At 43.5% G+C, this 18,056-nt stretch overlaps 1 protein-coding gene across 5 annotated transcripts in view; it reads left to right on the top strand.

Moving 5' to 3' along the window:
* SEC24B (SEC24 homolog B, COPII component) overlaps positions 1-18,056 on the top strand; it is a 678,312-nt gene that overhangs the window by 457,171 nt on the left and 203,085 nt on the right. For all 5 annotated transcript variants that reach the window (XM_085641377.1, XM_085641376.1, XM_085641375.1 and 2 more), the window contains one exon: positions 8,625-8,762. In XM_085641377.1, the coding sequence (XP_085497503.1) occupies positions 8,625-8,762 (138 nt within the window). The remainder of the gene's footprint in view (positions 1-8,624; positions 8,763-18,056) is intronic.

Here is an 18,056-nt window from a genome sequence, read left to right as displayed (position 1 = left end):
GGAGAGAAGAAGATTTTTTAGACTAAGTTTACACTTGGCTCTAACTTTTTTCAACCAAAAATGGCTTCAGGTCAGCAGGCATCACCTGCATCACCTCATACTTCTGAGGATGAATTTTTGCCGGAGGCACCACCCAAAGAATGTTTTTCTTCAGTGGTGTGGGACATTTTTTACTTTTCCCGAGGGGCAGAATAAGACCATTGCCACCTTGGTCATGTGCCAGATTTGCAAAAGAGTCCTGTCGCGAGGGAATCCTAACAAGAAATACTCTTGCGGCACGGCAAGTATGATGAAGCACATGAGGACCCTTCATCCAAACAATCTTGCACGAGAAGAGTGCCGACGGATGAGAAACACTCCTGCTCCTGTGCCATCCACCTCATCGCAGCCGAGCACATCAAGAGTGCATCCATCAGCCCAAACCTTGGACATCCGTCCTCAATTTAAATTTTTAAAAGTGCTCTGCACTAAGTGCAATGCGTCTTTGTGCTTAGGTGAGCAGTCGATCGATCTGATCTGCCGCCGCCAAGAAAGTCCCATTTGCTATTTTTTTTTAATTTTTTTTTTATTGTTCCCTGAAGTTCATGGTTTGGTTTCTCCTGTTTTGTTTTTTTTGGGGGTTTTTTTCAGGAAAAAACCCCCAAAATTAAAAATTGTTCAGAAAACCCAAAAAAAATTATAAAAGAAGAAAGAAGAAAAAAAAAGTTCTTGTAAGAACTAACTTTCCTGGTTTAAAAAAAGAGCTAAATTTATTTGTTAGTGTTAGTTTAGATGAATGTATGTGTAGTACGTAATTGACTGAATGAATGCATTAGTAGCGTATGGTGAATGTATAAGTGCAGAAGTATGAGGAAGTGATGCAGCATCACACAGTAACCTCTTTAACTGCAGTGTGCTGTAGTACTTTTGAAGCACAGGGATGCAACATATGTACATAAATATGTTGCAAATCTATGCTTCTGTCTGCATGGCTGCTTAAACTGCAGCCATGTGGTGACACAGGCACCCTTGCACCGTAGTGCAAGGATATCTGTGTCATGTGCTGTTTGTTTTTCTGCAGGAAGACACACCTTCCTGCACAAAAACAATGAGAAAATGCATTTTTCTCCTTCAATGTATGCTGAACATTTCAGCATGCATTGAAGATATAAAAATGTGGAGAAATGAAAACAATTCTCCTAGTTGTGCTTTCCTACACCAATTTTAGAATGGTGCACCATTCACATACATATCGAGATTTATGATTTCTGATAAATCTAGACATGTGTCTTGCTCTATGAGTATTAAGTGCAATCATGCACAACAACACTTATAGAACACCCTTTCAACACAAAGTGGTGTGCATGATGAGGTTATATTTACATGGAGTATAAAAAGTGCATAGAGTGCCTTTTCCTCTCTTTGTAAATATAAAAGAGTATCTTGCACAATAACTATGTTACAAAAAGTGACATATTTAAATTTCCTTGCGAATGATAGAAGGTAAGCACAGAGTTTTGTCTGCAAAGAGGTTCAAAGAAGAATGATTGAAATGATTGCGGTCCTTCAACAGCTAAAAAGGTGAAATATTATGAACCCCTCAAATCTCTTTTTTTGCAGGTCACATGATATCTGATTATGGTCAGATTTCAAAACTACATAAACAGAGTGTTTTTAGAAACGTGTTTCAACTTTGTAGCTTCTTGCAGGCCTCTTCATTCTGCATATTGAGACTTAGTTAAACTTACCTTCACAGTAATAGGAATAAAAAATGGTATACATTTTTTTCTGTTTTTCATTCAAATATAAATTCATATAAATTGCTTATTTTAAAATTTGGATCTGTGAAAGAAAAGGAAAAAAAAATTATAACATGTAGCAATACATTTTTTACAACACAGCATAGTTTCCACAAAGTAAGTTTTTTTGCCTTTTTTGCTGTTCTCAGAATATATTAAATTTCACTAAAAATAGTGATTTCAATCGTCCTCATCACTTAACAGCGGGCAAAAAAACACAATCTCAAAGATTGTTAAAAAAAACCAACATGCCATTCTCAAAATACAAATCACAGAAATATAAAATGCACACAGCTAACAAAATTTGTTAACTTTAACTTACAAAAACTGTAAATGATGTCGCTATAAAATATTCACCAAATCTAAAGTTGAATTTTTGGAGGATGCACCACGCCCACAACGTTTTCCTTCAGTGATGTGGAAATGTTCTACTTTTCTCGAGGGGCAAACAAAGACCAATACCACCTTTCTCATGCACAAGATTTTCAAAAGAGTTCTGTTACGAGGGGATCCTAACAAAAAATACTCATGCGGCACAGCAAGTATAATGAAACACCTAAGGGCCCTTCATCCAAACAATCTTGCGTGAGAAGAGTGCAAACAGATGAGAAACACTCCTGTTCTGTATCTGTAAAAAAGAATCACAAATAAATGTATATTAATAACTTTCAAATTTATACTATTCCATTACTGTACAAACACATTTTATATAAAAACTGACTAAGAAACTATAGCCCTGAACCACAAGTGTGACGATCGTTAAAACACTACATGCATAGTGCATACTACTTTGAAGCAGTTCATGCCCTAAAGCCTACCTCACTAAACCTCTACATGCTAACTGACTAAATGATTACAGTACTATAAGGAGACACACTAGGTGAGTGACAGGGTGTTTGCTAGAAGAGTATGAATACTAACTAGGGAATTGAAGGTGTGAAACACAACTGTGTAGGTGATTAGAGGACTGCATCCATACTGCATAGACATTTAAAGCAGTCCATGTGCGAAGGCCTGGCTTACTGCATGACTACTTGGGTACTAACTGAATGATTACAGTACAGCAAGGAGAGTGCCTAGGTGAATTTATAAGTGCTAGGCTTTTCGCACAGGAAATGGATTAGTACTTGGTACTGAATGGGTCACTAGAGGAGTGCAAAGGCAGTGACAAGATGTTTGCTTGACTGTATGAATACTGACTAGGAAATTGAAAGTGTGAAAGACAAGTGTCTAGGTGGTTAGAAGACTGCATGCATAGTGGATAGGGGTTTGAAGCAGTCAATGTGCTAAGGCCTGGCTCAGTGCATGAATAATTAGGCACTGACTGAATGATTAGAGTACTGCAAAGATAGTATCTTGGTGAATTTATAAGTGTTTGAGTTTTCGCACAGTGAATGGATTAGTACATGATGCTGAATGGGTCACTAGAAGACTGCAAAGGGAGTGACGGGGTGTTTCCTGGAAGTGTATGGATACTGACTAGGGAATTGAAGGTGTGAAAGACAATTGTGTAGGTGTTAGAGGACTGCATGCATAGTGGATAGGGGTTTGAAGCAGTCCATATACTAAGGCCTGGGTCACTAGATGAGTACTTCGGTCCTGACTGAATGATTAGAGTACTGCAAGGAGAGTGCCTGGGTGAATTTATTAGGGTTTGGCGCAGTGAATGGATTAGTACATGATGCTTAATAAGGTCACTAGAGGAGTGCAAGGGGAGTGCCAGGGTGTTTGCTGGAAGTGTATGGATACTGACTGGGAAATTGAAGGTGTGAAAGACAAGTGTGTAGGTGGTTAGAGGACTGCATGTATAGTGGATAGGGGTTTGAAGAAGTCCATGTGCTAAGGCCTGGCTCAGTGCATGAATACTTAGGCACTGACTGAATGATTAGAGTACTGGAAAGAGAGTGTCTTGGTGAATTTATAAGTGTTTGGGTTTTGGCACAGTGAATGGATTAGTACATGGTGTTGAATGGGTCACTAGAGGACTGCAAAGGGAGTGGCAGGGTGTTTCCTGGAAGTGTATGGATACTGACTAGGGAATTGAAGGTGTAAAAGACAAGTGTATAGTATGTTAGAACACTACATGCATAGACATTTGAAGCAATCTATTTGGTACTTAGAAACTGACTAAATAATCAGACTACTTCTAGGACAGTGCTTAGGTAAAACTTTTACATTTTCAGTTCTGCCACAGTGAAGAGAATAGTACATGGTACTGCACCTTAGTGTAAACCCCTGACTCATTTTATCAATGCATAAGCAAAGACTAGCTTCTAATGCTACTAAAACTTGACAATATGACAGGTTTTAAAAGAGTTATCTGCTAAAAAATACACGATGTTACCAAATGATTCCCTCACAGTGGTTCCCAAATGCACACAGACTCACAGTGTGATTCTAGACAACAACCACTATACCTAGGAGTTTGCCAAAAATCATTCACTACTGTGGAAGTGGTAAGGGAACTGCACACAATCTTCATATTTCAGGACTGCACTTTTGTGTCAAAGCCTGACTCATTTATTCAAAGCATAAGCAAAGACTGGCTTCTAATGCTACTAAAACTTGACAACATGATCGGTTTTTAAAACAGTTATCTGTCAGCAAATACACGATGTTAACAAATGCTTCTCTCACAATCCTTACCCAAATGCACACAGACTCAGTGTGATTTTAGACCATCAAAATTATCCTAGGAGTTTACCAAAACTCATTCACTAGTCTAGAAGAGTTAATGGTACTGCACACAATCAACATATTTAAGTACAGCACATCAGTGTCAAAGCATGACTCATTTAATCAACACATAAGCAAAGACTGGATTCTAATGCTACTAAAACTTCACAACATGAAAGGTTTAAAAAAAGTTATCTGTCAGCAAATACATGATGTCACCAAATGCTTCTCTCACAGTGATCCCAAATACACACTAACTCACACTGTGATTCTAGACAAGCACCACTATCCCTAGGAGTTTACCAAAACTCATTCACTACAGTGCAAGTGGTAAGGGAACTGCACACAATCTACATATTTCAAGACTGCACTTTTCTGTCAAAGCCTGACTCATTTAATCAAATCATAAGCCATAACTGTTTTCTAATGCTACTAAAACTTCACAACATGACAGGTTAAAACAGTTATCTGTCAGCAAATACACGATGTTACCAAATGCTTCTCTCACAGTGGTTCCCAAATGCACACAGACTCACTGTGTGATTCTAGACAAACAACACTATCCCTTTCACTATACCAAAACACATTTCTTCATCTAGAAGTAGTACTACATTTTAGTATAGAAACATAACATAACTCATTTCACAAATTCATAAACAATGACTGGTTTCTAATTCTACCAAAATATAAAAACAGCACAGTCTGCAAACACATGAAAAACACAAATGCTTATCACAGAATGGTTTCTACATGCACACACACTGTCAATAAGAATGTAGAGAAAAAAAGTACTCCCTACACTTTAGCAGGAGAAATACATTAGTCTGATTAAAATCAAAATAGTCTACATACATCCCCTCACAATTAAATAACTCCTCTTTCAAGTTCTTTTGTAGATTAAGAAGTATATCAGTCACTCACCATATTTTCTTTTACAGAATCTCTGCACTGTGCACCTCTCAGCAAAAACAAAGAATGGAAAAGTTTCCCTTTCATTTTCCACACATATACATGTAAACCTCAAATCACAATCCTTCACACATAAACTCAAAAGCAAACACACATTTCTATTGGTTAAACATTTCAACCCTTTCCAACTGAAATACATTTCAACCCTTCCCCCAATCTGCCTGTTACCATAGAAACAGGTCATGGAACACTGCACTAAGCACACAGGTCAGAAGTTCAGCACACAATGTTCCTACACAAGAGAATGTAAATGTAAATGTTGTAGACTTGTAAAGCGCACAGCTGCCCCAGCAACGGGGCGTCCCGGCGCTGTAGACCGCTGGGGAACCCGTCCTGGCTATCCCTGTGAGATGGTCCCTTTCTGGGTATCTCCAAGGTGAAACCAGGCATCCCCGGCGTCTGTGGGGGGCCGTTGTAGAGATGAGGCAAGCTTAATGCCCAGAGTTGCCGAGTGTGTTCCTGGTTAGAGTAGGTACCGAGGCGAGAATTATCGAGTCCGTTTTTTGACCCTGGTCCACGACCCTGCCGCGTCGGGAATTGAACCCTGGTCCCTGGCCGATTCTCTGCTTACGGGTCTGCCGCCTCTAACCAGTGTGCTTCACTTTTCAACATATCAGCTAATCATATATAATGTTCCTTACAATCTGTTTTTGTTAACCAATAAGAATCATACCTTTAAAAAACAGAAATATACACCCTACCTTTCAGTGTACAAAGTAGTCATACAACCAATGATTTCTTGTCTTTTTTAAAAAAAAATTCTGTGGATCCGCGTACCCAACGCGATAGAATGCGCACACCGTGCGCGCATTTCGTCGTTTTTTTTTTTTGTAAAAAGGGGGGCCCCAGGGGGTCCTTCTGGGACCCCCTAAGCACCTCTAGAGGGTGAGAGTATTTCCAGTCTGCCCCCTTTATATGTTTTACACACTTATTCCCCTTGCTTCTTCAGCCTCGCTTCTACCGAGGCAGAAAATGGTCGCCAACAGTTCCTGGTTACGAAAGTAGAGAGACACTCGACAGCCAATTAGCATTCAGCGCGCGACCGGGAGGGTACGCGCTCGGTTCGGGGAGGGTGCGCGTACGGTGCGTGTACGGTCCGCTGATTCTCCGCGGCCATAGATATTTATGTACTTTTAACTCTAATTTTCTCAGGAACTACTGAACGGATTCTCACCATTTATGCAAAAGGCATAAGGACTGAGGACTACCTCTTTGCCAAATTTGGTGTCATTCCGTTCAGCGGTTCGGGCTGTAGCTGTGACAACAGATCCTATGGAAAATTGCATGGGGAAAACGCGTTTTGGGACCCCCCTTTTTTCTCGGCCCCCGCTTGACGAATCACCACAAAACTCAGGGTAGGAGCGGAGCGGAGCTGGCCAAAAGTTTGGAAAATTTCGCGAGGATTTGTCAACCGGCGCCAACACCTATACTAGGATTCTGCAACTGTTTAGAAACTTAGGTTGGTAAGCCTAGTTGATTTGATGGGAGCAGGCAGCACAAGTTCAGCAAATAGAATCTTGTTTAGATGGCAGCTGACCTCAATTCAAGCATTGGTATGCACTGACAAAAATAGAGCATGCATTGGGTGCAAAAAGGCAGTCACATGCTAGAATCTAGCATTTCACTTCATCTTCATTTCAAATTTTGCAAAGGTTCAACATTCCCATTTTGTATACTTTTTTGTTCGTGAATTCAATGGAATATTGTATATTATGTATGTTTGCTTGATCTAGAACTTTTAATGTATTTTTGGGCATTGTTTTGAGGTTCAGCTTGCAGAAATTGCTCATGCCTGTGTCCCTGGTTTCCAGTTGTAATCCAGAGGGGGTCCACAGACGTCAGGCATTTGTTTCCCAGTCCTGGGCACAGTATAAAAACGTTACCATAATGATGTTTGTCATCACCCTTTCCGTAGCCTTAGTGCATATGATGTTCCAGTTGTAAGTTCATCGGGCATTGCAATAAGGATGAAAGGACTTTTTCAATATTTTTAGAGATCTCCATGCAAAACTACACTTCTAGCAAAAATGTCTTTAAAAAGCAATAATACTGTTAATACTATTACATTGCATGTCATTGATGCATTTGTAAGTTGAAGCTTAATTGTGAGTGTTAGAATGAGAAAGGCCCTTGAGTTGTGATGCAAATGTGCACACTGTGCTGTGATTTATCCAAGAGTGAATCTATGGCCTGTATTTCACCTTTTTTTTTTTAACCTTAGACCAGACAATCCTCACGCATGTGCGTGGAGCACCACTGTAGGTATGAAAATTAAACCCACAGCACCGCGTACTATGTGTGCCATCCCCTTTTGATTGGTGGAGGGTGTGAGGAGTCTGTAGACAGCGATCTACTTAGGAGAACAAGGTTAGCTTTTTGACGTGCCCTCCCTATTGTTGCTTTGGAGGTGCTGCACCCAAACAATTGATAGTTATGAGTTGCGAGGGCTTCGTTGCCCATAATGTTCTCAAGTTGCCAGTGGAAACTCCTGACATTACTCCCTGCTGACCACCATCACACCTGCAAGCAAAGAGTGTGTCAGACCTGTCTGAGAATGACTGCTAAAAGTGGCATTGCTCACTCGATTGATTATTTCTGTGACATAATTAAACCCATTGTCTCTCTTTGCAAAGTAGTAGTCATTTGGTCTCACAGAAACAGATTTGGAACTTGTTTAATTCAATTGTTCAAGGTAATGTAAGATGCCCATTACACTATATTTGATACATTATATTAATCTCTAGATTTTTTTATGATGCTCTTTTTGTATTTTAATTGCTCTTTATTGGATTTATACACATGAAGTGGTAATCAAAGACTGTCATATCAATTAAGCCTGGTTATATATACATCAGGATCCTCAGTGCTGGTAGGAGCATTTTAAGTCAATGTTTTCCACACTATTAGTAGCTTGATATACCATAAACGTCAATCAGTCCAACCTTCTAATATTTGGGCATTTTATTCCACTCTTTGTCTGAGCAATACCAGTTTTTGATTCATAAACAGTGTTAAAATCTTTATATCTTTTCCTCCAATTTTAATATACAAATACCGTTATTGCAGACAATTAATTTTCTTTCAACAAATGACAACATAGAAGCTCATCTACTGTTTGTTAGGGTTGAGAACTCTGAAAGAAGCATATTCTTCCACATTCTGGTTTATTTAATTATGCTAACAGTTATATTTCTCTTGCAGAAGGCGTTTAGAACTGGTACTAGTACACGCCTGGATGATCGTGTCTATGCAATGTGCCAGATGAAGTCTCAACCATTATCTCACCTGATGAAAATGATTTATCCTAGCCTTTACAGGATAGACCGACTTACTGATGAGGTAGAGTTATATTTTTTTGTAAATTTATCCCTTACATCCTGAATTATCAATGTAGGAAAATCCATTTTAATATGCGGTAAAAAAGCAAGTCACATATGCGAGGGCAAGGGTTATTTCTCTCCTGATGCCCACCATACAAATTCAGTACAGGCAATGCAAATAAATAGTTGACGTTTTGACCCTCCAATATCGTAGTCAATAAACAACATCTCTATGGGTCTTCATCAGGACTGTGTGTGGAGTAACCTGTGTGTTAAAAATATGTTTTCAAGCATTGTCTTTTGTTAGCATAAATATAACATTAATATATATTATTATATATACTCTCAGACACAACTCACCTAAAGTCGTGTAGTACCTTGACTGGCACTTAAAATTGGGGCAAATATCTATTTATGTACGGAAGACACAATATTGAAAAGTCAAAACAGCGATTTATTTTAATCACCTGTACTGGATTTCTTGTCTGGTGGGTGTCAGAAGAGGAATAACACTTGCCCTCGCGTATGTGGCTTGAAATTATAATGACCCAGACAGGCTGATTATCGTTTGTGATTGATTTTATTTTGAATTTGAGCTTGTTTTCCTTTTGTTCACATAGTCACTTTTTACTGAATGCAGTGCGCAAGCATTCTCACCTTCCACCTATGCAGCATCCATCTTGTACATTAATGTGTACTAATTTACTTAATCATCCTTTGAATATATGAAAGGTTACAAGCTCACACAGACCTGTGTTTTATTTTGTTTGTTCTGTTTTGGTGTTTTATCTATTTTTATTCAGGCATTTAGTAAATGTATACATATTAGTTGCTTTGCTCCCACAGAACCATTTGTTTTTGTACTAAATGATACCCAGGTTCTGAGGAATGCAGGGACACCCTATTGAAACTTAACGGTGTATATGCCTATATAGGCATGCATTATACTGTTGCCAGAGCCGGTTATTTTTCACAGCTCCTGTTAATAGGATCTCAGACCACATGTGAGTTTTTCATACCTCTGTTTCTTGATAGAATTGTGTGTCATCGCTACAATTTCCCCCCGTTTATGGAATTATGTTTCAGTCAGAATGCCTTCCTCTTTGAGAAGTGTCCCTCCTCTTTGAGAAGTGTGAAATAAAAAATGTGGTTTCGGACCCGTTCATGGTCATTGTGGCATGACTCCTGGCTTCATATTCTGTTAAAGAATGTGACATTTGCCCAAAAAATGTCTAAACGGATATTAGAAGACTAAGCGTGAATTAGACTCAAAAAGATGCTCCAGGACATGAGGGTAGAGAAGAAGAGAACAAAATGAAAAAAGTTTAAAGAAGCTTCCTCTCGTGCACCCTATAGAAGTAATAGTAATGGGGTACAGTGGTACACCCATACACATCAAAGAGAATCAGGGATCAAAGCTATTTCAGAACACAGCAATGTTCCGATAGGGTATCATTCATTTAGATTGTGAACAATAATTGTTTTAAATATGACCACAATTAGCAAAATGGCAATCAGTATGCCATGTGAACATTTTTTTAGTTAAAGCACTGTCAATGTATGCAGCATAAAGACCAATTTCAGTAACCAACCTGGCTACAGAGACTAATTTTGAATGGACATATTCCAGCCCCCTAACACACTGCAATCATTTAGCAGATTATCAATGTTCTTTCCACATAAACATATGTGAGCTATTGTTTGCACTTTTTTGTACTGTGCTCACATACCTGAATCTTCTCCAGTATTGGATCTTTCATAGATTCACATGCTTGAATCATCCCCGTTGTCAGAGTGGGAGTCCCACAGTATCATTATGAAAGCAGTAAATACCATAACCATAGGCTACAATGCAAAGCATAGTCACTGCAATAGCCTATTTACATTCATTTGGTAAAAGAATAACCAAACTTAAGCACTAACCAATCAGGCGACAGCACCCTATAGAGCACTCCCAAGAGAGGCTGAGTTCCTCAGATTTTCAGATCATGTCTAGAAAGAGACTTCATACAGAAGATCCCCCATAAAGATTGTATATACTGTTTGTATCCACAGCATAAAGCTAAAGACTGCAAAAACCTTTTCAACCAAAACCCTAAAAGACAGAGAGGGTAGGTTGCTGATTTGGATAGAGAGGTTAAAAACAAATCTGATGTGGTCTCTGAGGATGAGGATAGTATTACTTCTCACACCTCTCTGGAAAAACATAAAAAGAGGGAGAGGTCACAGGAATCTTCTTAAGACCATAAAAAAGCTTCCAAGAAGTCTCATCATGAATCTGCTAGCTCCTCACAAAAAGGAAAGCGTTTATTTCCTAATGAGGAAAAAGCCAATCCTTCAACTCCATTGGCCTCAACACATGGAAAATCCTCTTCAGAACACACTATAGTGAAGATTCAGATCTCAAACAAATCCTCATCGTCGACGGCACGGTCTTCGAGATCACCGTCAACGCTAAAGTCACCATCGGGGTGTATTTCCACTTCATCGTCGTCGATGCTTTCGTCGGCAGTAACATAGTCGAGGAAGGTTGCAGATTTCACAAAGGCTGCACCATAGACGGCAGCTCCACCGACCTTTACTGTTGAAGAAGTACCTTCACCGCCAAGGAGCTCCTCGTCGATGACCACCTACACCATCGGCGACAACTTTCTCGTCGACAACACCTATGCTGTCGACGACCACTTCCTGGTCGACGACTACTACAACGGTTACCACTGTAAGTGCAGCAACAGCATCGAGACAACCTCCCCGTCTGTTCCCATCATTTCATCGTCAGCGGTGCAACCACCGTCAGCGAAACTGACAACGACACCAACTTCAACCAGCCTAAAAAGACCTTCAACCCTGCAATTTACTCCTCTTCATTCGTCACCGATATTCTCGTCGATGACAGTCGAGGGATTTTCTTCAGAATCCTTCAATAGTTTCACCTTTGCCTCCTACTCCTTTCTTAAAGGAATCTGATGATGAAGGTCTGTTTGGCCCTGCACATAGTCCATCACAACAAAACATAAAATATCAAGAAGAGGATGATGAGTATTATCCAGAAGACTCCTCACCTGCATGGTTCTGCCAAAATCGTACAATATATGGAACCTGCTCATAAGTCCATGGTCCACCTTCCTGTAGCTTTGGTGTAGGAATTACAAGCCATGTTACAAGATTATCACACTCGTTTTCCTTTACTTGCTGGTGCACCACCACTGCCACCTCCACTTACATCTCCTCTGATCATTGTTGTGCATCCTAAACAGGATGTATCCTCTGATGAAGACGTGGAGGAAGGAGAAATTCAGAGCAAAAGGCTGGCTGTCAGTGACTGGGAAGAATATATAATTTCCACACCTGCTTCGCCAACTTCTCAATCAGTTGACTCTCTGCCTGATGACATAGGCGGTTTTCATGCTTTTTATTGAAAGAGCTGCTACTCTGTTTCGACTGCTTTCAACAGTGAAGCAGTCTAACTTCTTTCTTTATGATTTTAAAGATCAGTCACGAAAGACACTTAGGGCAATCCCTTTAATTGATCATATTTGGGAGGAAGGAGTTAAGGTAATGAGAACACCAGCAACTGTAATTGCAGTCCTGGCTAGTGCAAACAAAAAATAAAAGGCCACTGATAAAGCACCGACTTGTATGGTAGGACATCCAAAGCCAGACTCAGCGGTCACTCAAGCCACGCAGCGATGATCAAAAAATTATTCGCCACCTATCATCGCACCACCGGATAAAGAGGGTAGGCACCTGGATAATACAGGCAAAAAGTCTACTACCACTTCAAGCTCTACTGCGCATGCAGCCAATGCTCTAGCAATATTGGGAAGATACGACCGCCAGATGTGGTCCGATATCTCACCATATTTGGACCTTCTTTTAGAAGATAAGAAGCTAAAGGTACGTAAGATATGATCTGATAGAGACTACTAGCCGCAGATTCCCTAACGTAGAATTATCCCCAGGCGTGAGACTGGACCCGGAAAACTTTCTTGCCCAGCATCTCTGCGCACCGGGGTGCGGTACCTCGCGACTCCGCCCTGACGTCCTCCGCGGGCGTGACGTCAGTGAGGTCACAAAAGCCCCAACCCAGCGCGCTGACGTCAGTTTTCTTCTTTTCCGCGTGCAACGCAGATCCGGATCGTGTTCCTGGCCTGTTTTCAGGCCTTCTTTTTACGCTTTGAGTTTGTGTGCGAATGCCTTCGGGCTTCAGGACGTGCTTGTCTTGCGCGAGCCAGATGTCGGTGAGGGACCCTCACCCCATCTGCATGTGGTGTTTGGGGGAGCCCCACAACTCCATGGACTGCGAGGCTTGTCAGCAGATGAAACCGAAGTCCCGGCGGGAGCGCCGGATGAAACTCCTCTCGGCCCGCATGTCCAGGTCGGCGTCATCGCCGTGCCCGTCCCCCACGGAAGGCTTCAAGAAGCGCCGCTTCAGTCTCCGTCCCTCTCCAAGGCCGCAAGGGCGTCGCTCACCTGTTGGTAAGTGTCGCAGTTTGGCCCCGAGGCCCGGTCCCCGGCCTGTTGGGAGCGCGGGTTGTGTGGCCTGCGCATCGCCACCCTACCCCGGCGCAGGGTCGACCAGAGCCTAGATGGAGGCCTATGCCTATGCCTATGTGGCTCTTCCTTCTTCTCCTCTTCTTCCTGGGACGTCTGCGGATCCGTTGCCATGTGCGGGGACTTCTGCGGCGTCGCCAGCGGCTCCGGCGCCGACCGGTTCGGCTCCATGTTCTGGAGATGTGGTGCCGTCTGGGTGCGGCCCTCCGGGGTTCCCTCCTTCGGACCACGGCGCCTCTGCCTCGCCGCAAACCCCCGCGGGGGTGCCTCTGGTGTCGCGGGAGGTTGCCGGGGCTCGAGGCTTGTCCTCGAGTCCCCCTCGGTCCTCTGGGCAGGTGGCGCCTTGTCCGAGGCCGAGCTGACGCCGCTCAAGCACCGGAGGCTGCTGGCGGTGCCGCAGGGGCTGGGGCGTGTCCCCGGGCCCCCCTCGTTCCTCCACGCAGGTGGCTGCCTCGTCGGAGGTCGAGTCGATACCTTTTCGGCGCCGTTCCTTGGCCGCTCCGACCCCACCCCGTTCTCCCGTGGCGCGCGGCGTGGCAGAGGTCGTTTCGGCTTCCCCTTCAGTGCCGGTCGACGTTGAACTGACGCCAGTGGCGGACTCTACGGCGCCGTGTCGACGTCGGGTCGTAAATACGTCTTCAGACACCCCCTCTTCTCCAGAGGTTCGGCAGCTGTTTGTTTCATCTTCTCCGGAGACGGGACGCAGCGTCCTGGCTTCTTCCCCGGCGTCTTCCAAGGACGGCTCTTCGCCATCACCGTGCCCGCAGTATTCACCGGAGGCGCCTCAGGTTCCCTACTCGTCGGTCAACCCTCCCCCATTCCGATCTTGGCCTTTCCTTCCTCCGGTTGGGCTGGGAGACGGCCACCTTAGCTTACAGCCGTCGCCGACAGAGGAATTGCTTTCCCCACCGCGTTGCCCTACGGAGGCGAGTTCTGCCTTCGCCCGGGCTGTCTCCACGGCTGCAGGAATCTTGCGCATGGGCGATCCGGCTGCCCATTTCCCCACGGATCATTTGCTGGAGGTTCTCCATGAGGGCTCTGGTGGACAGGAGCTGCTTCTTCCCTTCGAGGCTTCGCTCCATAATTCTCTCTTGGGGGACTGGGGGCGCCCTGCCACGGGGGACCCAGTGCCCCAGCCACTTTTGCTGTGCATGATCGTGTCTGTCTTTCCTTCCACCCTTCTACCAGGGGCCCTCTTTTGCAGACCGCCTTGCCATCGGTGTTGTCTCCCCCGTCACGGGAGGCCCGGTGGTTAGCTTCCTGGGAGCGCAACATCTTTGCCTCCTCCAGTGCTGCCTTGCGGGCGCTTAACACGCTTTGTGTATTGGCCAGAGCCACTTCTTGCTTATGGGATTTGGCGGAGTCCCTTCTGTCTTCCGCTTCTCAGGAGGGTGCCTGCGATGATCTGCGGCACCATGTGTTGGATGGCCGGGAGTTGGCGGCGTTTATTCTTCGCTCGGCTCTGGACATTTCGGAGGTGCTTGGTCGCACCATGGCCTCTTCAGTGGCCCTTTGTTGCCATGCCTGGCTGAGGGATAGTGTTTTCCCTGAGAACGTTAGAGAAAGGCTGGTTGACCTTCCCTTTGATGGCACTCTTTTGTTCCACGCCCCTGCGGATTCTGCCATTCTGAGGTTTCTTGTGGGGCTTCGTCCTCCTCCTCTTCCCCCTCAGTGACCTGGATATCGGTCTGTGTTCTGGGAGGTGTTCTCCCGTTGTTTCCTGGGGCCTAATAACGAGTAGCCCTGGTTATGTGTTCTGTGTGGTTGGTGTGCCTTTAGGGTCCTTTCGTTGACCCTTTGGTGCTGTTTGCTGCTGGTCCAGCCCCATTTTGACTTGTGGTTTTGGCTGTTGGTAAGCCCTGAGATTAGGCCTTCTGTGTCTTCTTTATTGTTTCTGTTTTCTCCTCTGCTACAGAACTTTTTTCCTAAGAGGTGTTCCCATGGTTCTTGGGACGCAATCTACCCTGTGGGGTACTTGTAGCTATTACATAGCTCTGTCATGTGCTGGGAAGGTGTGGTCACCCTTTTCAGGCTCCTTGCTCTCCGTGGCGTCACGGTATGTCGCAGGTGCGATCTTCTTGCCGATTGTCTTGGAGGAGCTTGCGCTGGGTCCGTCCTTCTCTTTGTCGCTAGGCCGGTCTGGCCTGCTGTCTGCGGCATCGTGTTGTGGCGGTTCCGCACTTCTGTCCTGTGTTTTGGCTTGGTCCTCTGTCTGGTGCTCCAGAGGGTTTGGCTTTCCTTGGCTTCTGTGTTCTGGTGGCCGGCTTGGGCCCGTCCTCCGTCTCTCTCTCTTTCTTTCTTTTCTGCCGGTTTCCTCCCCTTCTTCTTAGGTCAGTGTGTTTCTGGCCCGGCCCCTCCCTTGGGGTGTGTCCTGGCCCTCCCTGGCCTCTGCCTTCGGCTGGCGTCTGACTTGTTCTGGGTGTGCTGTTCCGTGGTGTTGCCTGCTGCTGGCGGCGCATGTCCGTGCCGGCCTGCCTGTTCTACTCCACCGTTGTGATCTTTGGTGTGTTCCCTTGCGCCGCTGGGGCTTTGCGCAACGGTGCTTTTCTTCTTCCGCCTGTTCAGTTGGCGGTGGAGCCGTTCCGGCCTTGCCCGCTGCTTGCGGCCAAGGTGTATTCAGCTCTTTTCTATCTCTGTGCATGTTTTTCTTACGGTGGGCCCTGCCTCTGGTTCTGCCTCTTCTCACTGGGTTCGAGGTGGCCCTTGTGTTTCTTGAGGCTTTTAGGGCGCTGTCTGCCCGTGCGTGCTGTTGGGCGCTCTCCCTTGGTTGGGCTTAGGATATCCTGGCCTTACACAATATTTGGGTTTTTGCGGAGTTTAATTTGTATCCAGACCTGCCACCAAAGTCTCTAGCTAAACGTTCAATCTCAGTGATTGCCTCTCCTGGATCAGTCGTTACTATTGCGATATCATCCGCATATGCAAAGACTGAATAAGCTATATCCTTTACTATAAATGGTTTAATATGGGGCGATTACTGAAGACTATTGATAAACGGATTAATAAATAAAGCAAAAAGTAGAGGAGAACAGGGACATCCTTGCCGTGTCCCTCTTGTTATAATAATCTTTTCCGAATTTAAACCCATAGTGGTTATTCTAGCATTAGGTGTTTTGTATAAAGCTTGAATTGAAGTTAAGAAAGCCTTCCCAAACCCCATCCTTTCCATTATTTCCCATAAATATGACCACTCCACCCGATCAAAAGCTTTCTCAGCGTCGAGTAATATTAATGCTAAATCCCTATGTTCCCCCTCTGCAATATCAAATAAAGTGATAACTCTATTTATATGAGTAACCGTGCCTCTTTTAGGAATAAAACCATGTTGATTTGTCGATACAAGCGGGGTTATAACCTTAGATAACCGATTTGCAATCATCTTTGAGTAGATCTTACTATCAATGATATTGGCCGATACGACCCAGGTAGCTCCGGTGACTTCCCTTTTTTACTGAATACCACGATTGAGGCTTCATTCCATGTATTTGGAGCGGTCCCTTTTTGCGCCATTCTAAAAATCTCTAACATAACCTTTTTTAGTGATTCAAAAAAACATTTATACACTTCCCCTGGAATTAGATCAGGACCTGCCGCTTTTCCGAAAGGTATACTCTTAACGGCTACCTCTAATTCTTCCATGGAAAAGGGGGTATCCAAGAATTCCGAGTCAATATTATTTAGCTTGTTGAACATCCCCTCTTCCCACTCTTGATCTTCAGCAGAGTTGGGTTGGTGAGTATATAAGTCCGTATAAAATTGTTGAAATATATTTAATATTTCCCCTTGATCCTCGTGAATCACCCCATCCTGATCCTGTAATTTAACAATTGAGCGGGAGGTAGATTTCATTTTTAAGCGTAAAGCCAAAGACCGGCCTATAGCTTCCCCATATTCATAAATCTGGCGTTTATGTACTAAGTATTTCTGTGCAATCTCTTGGGTCCAAATTCCGGTTATACTCGCGCGACATTGTGCGATTTTGGCTTCAGCCGCGTGTAAAATAACTAAGTTATTCTCCTTCACTATTACCTTAATCAGCTCTGCCTCCGCAGCCCTTAAATTGTTGTATAGTTCTCTCATTTGAGATCGAAGTTTGTTTTGATGATACAAGCCATAACTTATAGTCTCTCCTCTAAAACAGGCCTTAAAAGTGTCCCATACGTTTAGAATACTAGCCGACCCAATATTAATATTGAGAAAATCTAATATCCACTTGCTCATATGGATTCTATATTGTTCATCAAGACACAATTTCCGGTCATAAGAAAAATTTCTTAATCTATATATCTCTTCTGAAGTTGAGATCTCAATTAGCAAAGGGGAGTGATCAGATGAAACTCTGGGGAATAACTGAATCTTAGTCCCGATATGGATAGATGTAGACATGAAAAAATAGTCCAGACGGACAAATTTCTTGTGTGGAGCAGAGTAATAAGTATACCCTGGGGACGTCGGATAGTTTTTACTCCAAATATCCACCAGGCCATGATCAGCCACTAAATCGTATAAGGCTTTAAAAACTCGTGGTTTACGACCCCTATAATTTTCTAAACCAGCAGCAAGTTCCACATTATTTAAATTAATATTAAGATCGCCACATATAATTAAAGGGGATCTCCATTTAGCGAGTTCTGTATTCAAGTGTTCTAAAACCTCTGCTTCATCAGTATTAGATCCATAAACAGAGCATAAAGTAAAAAAACCTTTTCCCACTTTTAATTCAGAGATCGCCCATCTACCCCACTTATCTGCTACACTA

This window comes from Triturus cristatus, chromosome 2_2 (assembly GCF_964204655.1).
Source record: "Triturus cristatus chromosome 2_2, aTriCri1.1, whole genome shotgun sequence".
NCBI lineage: Eukaryota > Metazoa > Chordata > Amphibia > Caudata > Salamandridae > Triturus > Triturus cristatus.
This window is presented reverse-complemented; position numbering and strand designations above follow the sequence as displayed.